This window comes from Priapulus caudatus, unplaced genomic scaffold, assembly GCF_000485595.1.
Source record: "Priapulus caudatus unplaced genomic scaffold, Priapulus_caudatus-5.0.1 Scaffold408, whole genome shotgun sequence".
Classification (NCBI taxonomy): domain Eukaryota; kingdom Metazoa; phylum Priapulida; class Priapulimorpha; order Priapulimorphida; family Priapulidae; genus Priapulus; species Priapulus caudatus.
The window spans coordinates 46,356-56,492 of NW_014577469.1; the positions used below are offsets into that span (position 1 = coordinate 46,356).

General features: G+C 40.5%; 1 protein-coding gene across 8 annotated transcripts in view; it reads left to right on the forward strand.

Moving 5' to 3' along the window:
* Nucleotides 1-10,137, forward strand: part of LOC106810076 (putative ATP-dependent RNA helicase DHX30) — a 34,922-nt gene that overhangs the window by 6,564 nt on the left and 18,221 nt on the right. For 7 of the 8 annotated variants that reach the window (XM_014813343.1, XM_014813344.1, XM_014813342.1 and 4 more), the window contains 7 exons: nt 1,764-1,844; nt 2,025-2,142; nt 2,993-3,146; nt 3,919-4,068; nt 4,261-4,453; nt 4,632-4,779; nt 5,286-5,520. In XM_014813343.1, coding sequence (XP_014668829.1) covers nt 1,764-1,844; nt 2,025-2,142; nt 2,993-3,146; nt 3,919-4,068; nt 4,261-4,453; nt 4,632-4,779; nt 5,286-5,520 — 1,079 coding nt within the window. Of the gene's footprint in view, nt 1-1,763; nt 1,845-2,024; nt 2,143-2,992; nt 3,147-3,918; nt 4,069-4,260; nt 4,454-4,631; nt 4,780-5,285; nt 5,521-10,137 lie in introns of those variants that run through there. The other variant, XM_014813349.1, reaches the window with a different exon arrangement.

Consider the following 10,137-nt stretch of genomic DNA (forward strand, 5'->3'; position numbering starts at 1 on the left):
AAAGATCTGCGCTTCAGCGCAATTGGGATCAACATCTCCTTTCGGCAACGCTTCTCTAGTATCCCGTATGATCTAGCTGCATCATAATATTTAACATTTTCATATATAATAATAACTTACTGTTAAATATAGAAGTCCTATAGACGATGGAATCCTTGGTGTTAAGAACATGGGCCTAAACATCAAAACAAAGTCTCTATCTTCCAACAGTTGCTCAGTTATGTTGATTTTACGGTTTACCTCATTATGCATTGCAGCCATATTGGATTTCTGGCAGTCGGAAGGATGGTAGGGGTTTGAATCCATGCCAGATCAATTGCTTAATGTCGAAAACATGGGTCTAGACACACGAATGAAGTCTCTACGTGGATTACTAAGGAAGATATTCTTGATTTAATGATTTGACCTAATTAATACGCTAATTAGGCTGATTATGCAAAATGCTACACATATGCAAATTAGCATCCGGCAGTTTGTGAGTCCTTATGACCTGTATATTGCATTTCCAACATAAAACCTTATAGTACTCGACATTTCTAGGTTCACTAGGCTGGCTAGTAGACTATAACCTTGGAATGACTATAATGTATTCAAAGTCCAAGACACTATATCGAAGTTTGATAATCAAAGTTGTTAATTACCGTAAGTATAACATAGAAGGACAACATTCACATTGCACATTACTTCAGAGTAGGAAATCCTGAATGCTTAAAAGTTAAATTTTTGCAAAAACTGCCAAAAGCCATGCAAGCTGAGACAGAACATCATGACTATCGAAATGGAAAGGATATAGAAATTCACACTGGCTGAGGTAGGCCTAATGGGACCTATAGTCTAGAAGAAATGTCCCACAATACTTCATGTCTACAATACAATATACAATGGGTTAGATGTCTTCTAGACTAGTTCCAGTCTAATGACCTGCATTATTTGCAACCGATTAGATTCAAGAGATTGCTAAGATGGATCAGTTGGAAAGCAGGTGACACTAAACGTCTAAACTGAGTAAAATGATTTAAAAGTGCCTCTTCAAAAAGAAAAACTTCTTAAGTTCCTATAAGTCGGTGAGAAAATTTGACCGCACAGAGGTCGAAATTAAAGATGACACAATAGTGGTAATTAATTCTAGGGACCACAGAGATAGGGGAAACCCAATTGGGGAAATTAGTAAATACTAAATCAAGTATGCTGCTAATAGATCCAGTACATCAATTATGCGGAGTAAGAGGTTGAGCTAAGGAATGATTAGCTGACTAAATAAAATGGTATCTCATTTGCCAATCACTGAATAAGACTGCTACCAGATTCCCGGCAGATTAAAGTCAATATAAATTATTGTAGGTATTTAAGACTCATTATAACGAGTGAAGAAGGCATTCACTGAATTGGCCATTTCTGTGAATTGACCAAGAAGGGGCCTATACCCAATCATAGAGTACATGGGTTTGAAATTGCTAATATTAAGCTTCAGCTAAGAGAGTTCAGCTTCTTCGTCCAAAAGAGGTTACTATAGAGATTTAGAAATGGAATTCTTGATGGGATACTATCAGGAGTGTATCAATATTGATACACTCCTGATACTATACCATAGAATTTTAAAGTATATTATGATAGTAAGCTAGTGTATAAATAATGGTATATATACCTACAAATTTCTATGGTCACACATTCACATTTGTCATAATCATGAACTTTTATGTAACTGAAAATATGGAAGGAACCTTGATGCCGCGTCACTATATCAGTTATGTCATCCTTTCTAGAAATATCAAAGTTATCAGCAAACATCTCACAGGATGCAATAGAGGGTTCTACTTTAGATGTAGTGCCAAGAACTATATCAGGCAAGAAATCATATTTTATATAATTTAAGAACTTTATATAATCTAGATTTATCTCGACTGTATTGCATAGCCATATCCCATCATTCTGCAGTACATAATGACTGTAAATCGAAGAAACAGCTGTTATAGTGCTAGTGCTACTACTAATATACGTATGTTTTCTTTTACAACTATATCCAGAAGCAAATGTGCTCCTGCGAATGTACCCAAATCCCAAGAAACGACTACAAGAGATTTATCATCAAGTTGTGCAAGCTAAAAGTGGGGATCAAACTCTTCATCATTACATGCATTACAGGTAACTGTATATAAATTGTAAAATTATATATTTTCTCGCCTGCAGTGCTTCTATGCTATGTTAATTGATGTTATACAGATCCAATTTTAAGCAACAGTTTATGTGCATTAGCCAATAGAAAACTAGCTATATATATAGTATAGCAGGGGTAGAAATTAACTTTTGAACAATTGTTAAAAATGGACAAACAATTTCCCAACGGACTCCCTACCCTCAAAAAGAGGGAGTCTGTAACAAAATGAGGGAGTCCGCAGTCTGAGGTTCAAAATTAAAGATAACGCATGTGCTTATTTTGAAGATTCATGCGGTTGCACGTCTGCCAAATTTTCTTTGGACATTAGCTGAAAAAATACGGTAATTCCGCGAGGCCATGCTCTGGAACGAACTAGTTAGTATGGCAGAATTTTCAGGGAGTCACATGGACTCCTGCACATGTCAAATCTGGGAGTCTGACAATAAAAACAGGGCTCAGGACTCCGGACTCCCGTTAATTTCGCACCCTGGTATAGCTATTTCGATCAGTTACTTTCGCTATAGGCCAGACTGGGTGAAATATAAGATCTTGACATTCACAGCCATTTATTTGTGTTGCAATATCAGATCATGTGGAGCACAGACCAGATATTTGTAATTTGAGGAATTATAGTGTAATATTGAAAATATAAATTTTTATAGGTATGAGGATAAGAAAATGCATCGAATTTCACCAAATTGTATAATGCAGCTATAATGTATGTCGCATTACGTAGGTTTCAATCACAGCCTTGTATCAATAAATTGTGAACCTATATTAGTTATATAGCCATTAATATTCTGATTGTTAATTAACCTAGTGTCTTTTTGCAAATAGTTCTGAGAACCAGTCTGCAGTAGTACATGAACCCATCTGGAAAACAACTCTACATTTAACCTGGCCAGACAATATGACAATCGAGAGCATTCCAGCAAGACGCAAAATCATCGGCGAAAGAATAGCGGCTGCGCTTGCACTTAAAAGAATAGAGGTATTGTAACATAGCGCGAAACCACATGTTTATATTGCGTAACATAGAGATGTAGATTGCTAGTGAAATAGGACCGGCAACAAGGACATGTGACTGATAACGTCGACTAATCAATCAACGACTTATAAATCAATGACTAATAAAGTCCGTTAGGAGAGGAAATTATTGAATATGTGATATATGATATTATATATTGGATATTGCGTAATTCTATTTTTTGCGGTTTCTGATGGCTGTGACAAGAGTAAATATTGATAAGCAGTTATAAGAAGAGTAATCAACTTGGGGGATATGGCACCGGGCCAAGTTCGGAATGGACTACAGATCAATAACAGCTAGTTTAGTATAGGGCCTGCGATTGGGCAAAAGCAGGATGTGACCATGCAGAGGTCGAAGAGGGAAGCCTCCCCTATATAAGGAGCTATACAGTCCGGAGAGACGGGGAAAAGAAGATATAGAGGGGGACAGAGGAAGGTAGAGAGGGGAGAAGGGAGAGTATGCTCTCGACGGCCACTGCAGGCTGCGCTAATAATGCCTGTCATAACTTATAGGGAATAAACCTGTCTATATTATAAGCTATGCCTTGGACCATCACTGCTTACCTGTTAACAACAAAGCTCCCTACAGTATGACAGAGTTTTGATGAAAGATTAATTGTCATTTGCTCTTAAGTTAAATGTTTATTAGCTAATACTACTAGATATATCAATATAAACAAACATGTGTAAATACATTTTGGTCTTTTTAAAATCACAGTTTTTATTTCTCACAGGACTTTGGCGTATTGGATCGCGATGGGAATCCAATTCTTTACAGTGAGGAAGAGCTATCTCAACTGGTTTCCCAGCATGTTCAGCCAATAAGCATATCTATTCCACAACCACTGCAGGAACGGATGCAGGATTTCATAACCAGGTATAAGGTGAGGATTCGGAATTTGAAAAATTGAATTTAAAGTTCGTATATGATATGTATAATATGTTTCTTATTATATGTTCATTCATATTCCAAGTTTAGTAATTATCATTTTCAAATTATGTGTTGGAAAATATACATATCTGTAGTTGTCGTATCATGAAGAATGGCTGTATTCAAATATCTGCTCTCTTTACAGGTGTTTTCACAAACTATTGTTGAGAAAAATTCTGCACCGTTCAGCAAACAGTTGGAGCCTGTAGCAAAAGAGTCGATACTCAGTTGTGAGAATTTTGATGTGGATGATTCCATTGAACAACAAGACCATGTTGGTAATAATGTGTTACCACTTGGAAGCACATCCAACGAACAAGTACTAAATATATTCACAGGTGAGTACTCAGTAAATCCTCAGGCTATACGTTGTGTGTGTGTGCGTGTGCGTGCGTGCGTGCGTGTTGGTATGAATGTACTGGACATTCCTGCATATGAGCGCGTGTGCATGTGTGCAATTCACATCTGCTGTTATTGCTTAATCACTTGTGTGTTGCCTTTCTCACCTTCGTGCAGATGAGGTGCTTACAGAGGCATCTCAGAGGGACATCGAACGGATGAGTCATGACTTGTATGTCGAACTGAGACGTACGAGAAATTCACCGGATGATAGGATGCGACAGATTAGGGAAAACAGGGAGGACCTGCCTATTGCCAAATACAGGTAGTTTTTGCATGGTGGTCATAATAGTGTAGTTAGAGAGTAGCTGTTTGACACCATGTGCGGTTGACACGAAACAGTCACAATGACGACATTCGTTTATCACAAAAAGCGCCTTAGTATTGTTACTCTTGGACTGAAATGACCATGACCAATGACACATCTATCTGGTGTGATTGACAGTTAGGTCTAGCCAATCGGTGTTATGGTATGGGTGTTCTAAAAACGCCGTGCATGCGGTAATGAATTCCTGAAAAGTTGGGAATTTGGTGCGCATGCGCGACAAACGCATAAACTTGTCTAACTTTATCAACCTAATAACAATATCCAGGAGGAGCATATAGCCATCTCACTGAGATAGATAGGTTAAGTCTTTTTTCAAGTTGTAATTATGTTGATTATCGATGAAGAAGTCGGCATTAATGTATGATGAAGCAATACGATAATATGAGTGTATTGTGTTTGTCGTTGTATCGATAAATCTTTGCTTTCTTAATCTCATCTGACAGACAGACGATCGTGGATGCGATAGCAGGCAACCATGTCATTGTGCTCGTCGGTGACACTGGTTGTGGCAAGACGACGCAGGTGCCTCAGTACATTGTTGAGCACAGCATAGAGCAGATGCAGGGAGCGGCGTGCAACGTTGTCATCACGCAGCCGCGGCGTGTTAGCGCCATATCCATCGCACGCCGCGTTGCGTACGAGACAGGAAAGAGTCTGGGAGAGCACATTGGCTACCAGGTGCTATATATATATATTCCTCTAACCCACACCAAATCCACCAAAATCGTCGGTGTGGGCATTGGTCAGAGGAATCTCGGACTAATAATATATAAGAATTATCCATAACCAATATCTATATATGATAACTCTATAACCCATAATAGTCCACTAGCCACTCCTATGTCTTCTTTATTGAACCTAGAAATGTCGAGTACTATAAGGTTTTATGTTGGAAATGCAATATACAGGTCATAAGGACTCAGAAACTGCCGGATGCTAATTTGCATATGTGTAGCATTTTGCTTAATCGGCCTAATTAGCATATTAACTAGGTCAAATCACTAAATCAAGAATATCTTTCTTAGTAATCCACGTAGAGACTTCATTCGTGTGTCTAGACCCATGTTTTCGACATTAAGCAATTGATCTGGCATGGATTCAAACCCCTACCATCCTTCCGACTGCCAGAAATCCAATATGGCTGCCATGCATAATGAGGTAAACCGTAAAATCACCATAACTGAGCAACTGTTGGAAGATAGAGACTTTGTTTTGATGTTTAGACCCATGTTCTTAACACCAAGGATTCCATCGTCTATAGAACTTATATATTTAACAGTAAGTTATTATTATATATGAAAATGTTAAATATTATGATGCAGCTAGATCATGGAATACATAGATGAACACCAAACACCATCAAACTACTTACTATTCGCCTTCGTCTTCATGGTTGTGATCATTCTCTCCAGTCTCCAGATCCTCTTCTCCTTCCTTCTGCTCTTCATATCCTTCTTCAGCATCATCTCGTTGTGTCAGTGAGTTACAACACTCATTTCCTCCTTCACACACACAGTAGCTGGTACATGACAAATTAATCCATTTGCTGCACAACCACACTTCCTGCTGCAGGCATTCCCCTCTGCTCGGCAGCTGCAGCTAATGACGTCCATGAAGTTTTTTGGTGCGGTAGGTTCTTTTGACAGCACTGGTACCACTTCATCATTTACAGTAACTTCCCATCCATAGTTAGTGATTTGGACAGCAGGAGGGTCAGCCTTGTCTGCAGCCTTCCATAGCATCATTTGGAGATGTGCTCTCTGGATAGGGAGTCTCAGATTGATGTCTGTTGGTGGAAGGGACTTCACGGATGGAGGATTCTTTTGCTTGCGATAAATCTCGTACCTGGAAGCATTCATTGACGTGCATTTCTTCTGGCCATATAAATGTAGGAAGAAGGCTTTGCCAGTTGCCATCAGGTCACTGTCAGTGGCATTGCCCTCTCCAAGAACTGAGTCTAGTCCAGCAATATTGGTCTGGTTGAGCACTTTCAGGGCGGACACTTTCCCTTTCCCATTAGGATAGGACACAGTGTCACAGCCTGAGAGTGCGTGCATTCCTGCAATATTTCCTTGCATAATGACATCCCATTAATTTCGCACCCTGGTATATGACAGGCAGGCTATTCCGATCAGGTTACTTTCGCTAAAGGCAGACTGGTGTAAACAAGTACATAAGTCTATGACATTCACAGCCATTTCTTGTGTTGGCAATATCTAGATCATGTGAGCACAGAATCAGACATTTGTAATTTGAGGATTTTAGCGTAATATTGAAAATATAAATTTCTATAGGTATGAAGGAAAGAAATGCATCGAATTTACCAAGTATCACATGCAGCTATAATGTATGTCGGCATTACGTTAGGTTATTAAATACACAGCCTGTGTATCAATAATTGGAACTAGTATTAGTTATCATACGCCATAATATTCCGATTGTTAATTAACTATACGTATGTTTTTGCGAAAATAGTTCTGAGAACCCAGTCTGGCAGTCAGTACATGCCCATCTGGAAAACAACTCTACATTTAACAACATGGCCAGCATATGCACGATCGAGAAGGCATTCCCAGCAAGACGCAAAAATCGTCGCAAAGAATAGCGCTGGCGCTTGCACTTTAAAGAAGAGGTATTGTAACATAGCGCGGACGCACATGTTTATATGCGTAACATAGAGAGTAGATTGCTCAGTGAAAACTAGAAAGCGGCAAACAAGACAGTGACTAGAGTAACGTCGACTAAGTCAATCAAACGACTGATAAAATCAATGACTAATAAAGTCCGTTAGGAGAGAAATATTGAATATGTGATATATGATCATTATATATATTGAGATATTGCGTTAATATCTATCTTTTGCGGTTTCTGATGGCTGTGACAAGAGTAAATATTCGATAAGCAGTTATAAGAAGAGTATCAACTATGGGATATTGCACCGGGCCCAAGTTCGGACAATGCGACTAGACAGATTAATAACAGCCTATTTAGTATGCCTTGGATTGGCAAGAAGCCAGGATGTGACCATCCGCAGAGGTCGAAGAGGGACACCTCCCTATACTAAGGACCTATACAGTCCGGAGAGACGGGGAAAAGAAGATATAGAGAGGGGGACAGACGAAGGTAGAAGGGGAGAACGGAGACGTATGCTCTCGACGCCACTGCAGGCTGCGCAATAATGCGCTGTCATAACTTATAGGGGAATTTAAACTGTCATATTATAGAGGCTAAGCCTGACCTATCACTGCTTGCCCTGTCAACGAACAAAGCTCGCTACAGTTATGTACATGAGTTTGATGAAAGATTTAGTTGTCATTTGCTCTAAGTTAAATGTTTATTAATCTAATACCTACTGAGATAGTATCAATATCAACCACCTATCTGTACATTTTGGCTTTTTAAAAATACAGTTTTTATTCTCGACGCGCCCGCGCGGCCTGTCGCAACCGCAAGTGGCAGTCGATCCGCCCGGACTTTGGCAGTAATGGAATCAAGCACGAATGGAGGGAGAAGGCGCCTGAGGAGTGGCCGGGGGGAGAGGAAAGGTTGGACGTGGTGGCACGGTGGAGGAAGGACCGGAGGGAGCAGAGCCGCAGGGAGTAGAGAGAGAGGCGGTGGAGCGGGGTGAGGAAGAGCTACATCACTTGTTTCCCGCAGCATGTACAGCGCCATAATATCTATTCCACAACGCATGCCGCAGGAAACAAATCAGGATTGTATAACCAGGGTATACCGAGGTGAGGATCCGGAATTTGAAAACTTGAATTTAAAGTTCGTATATGAATGTAAGATATGTCTATTAATATGTTCATTACATCATTATCGACCAAGTTTAAGTAATTATCATTTTCAAATGATGTGTTGGAAATATACATATCTGTAGTTGTGTATCCAATAGAAGAACTGGTGTATTCACATATCCTGCTTCTTCTACAGGTGCTTTTTTCACACCGAAAGCAAACTATACTGTGTGAGAAAAACTTCTGCCCGCTGTCAGCCAACAGTTGGACGCCCTTGTAGCCAAGAGCTGAGCTCGATACTACAGGTTTGTGAGAATTTTGCATGTGGATGATTCCAATTGAACCACAAGACATAGTGGCTAATAACGTTTACCCTGGAAGCACATTCCAACGAACAAGTACTGCAAATACTTAGCACAGGTTGAGGTACTGCCAGTAACAATCCTCAGGCTATACTTGGTGGTTGTGTGCGTGTGCGTGCGTGCTGCGCGCTGTTGGTAGAATGTATCAGGACATCTCCTGCATATGAGCGCGTGCGCCATCGTGTGCAATTCACATCGTGCTGTTTATTGTCACTTGTGGTGGTTGCCTTTCTCACACTTCGTGCAAAGAGGGTGCTTACAAAGGCCATGCTGAGAGGGGACATCGGAGACGCGATGACGTCATCGACTGTATGTCGGACTGAGAACGTACGAGAAATTGACGCGCGATTGATAGGATGCGACAGATCTAGCGAGAAAACAGGGAAAGGACCTGCTATTGCACCAAAATACAGGTAGTTTTGTTGCGATGGTGGTCAGATATAGTGTAGTTTAGAGAGTAGCTTTTGCACACATGGTGGCGGTTGAGACCAAACAGTCACAATGACTGAATGTCGTGTGAGTGCTACAAAAAGCGCCTTAGTATTGTATCTTGAGTGACGCATAGAGCCAATGCCACGATCTATCTGCGTTGTGTATGACAGCTTAGGTCAGCCAAAGTGCAGTGTTATGAAGGTGTTCTAAAAACGCTGTGGCATGCGGTATGAATTCCGTGAAAGTTGGGAATGTTGTGCGGCATGCCGCGACAAAAAGTCGGATTAACTCTGTCTAACTTTTCCAACGTAATAACAATATTCAGGAGGAGCAAAGCCATTTCGACTGAGATAGAATAGGTCAAGGTCATTTCAAGTTGTAATTATGTTGATTATCGATGAAGAAAGCTCGGCATAATACGTGTATGATGAAGCAATACGATAATGAGTGTATTGCTGCTTTTGTCGTTGTATCGATAAATCTTTGGCTTTCTTAATCCTCATCTGACGCAGACGATCGTGGAATGCGATAGCAGGCAACGCATGTCACTGTGCTCGTCGGTGACACTGGTTGTGCAAAGACGACGCAGGTGCCTCAGTACATTGTTGAGCACAGCAAGAGCAGATGCAGGGAGCGGCGTGCAAACGTTGTCATCACGCAGCCGCGACGTGTAGCGCCGCATATCCCATGCGCAGCTCGCGTTGCGTACGAGACAGGAAAGAGTCTAGGAGAGGACATTGGCTAACCAGGTCCTATATCTA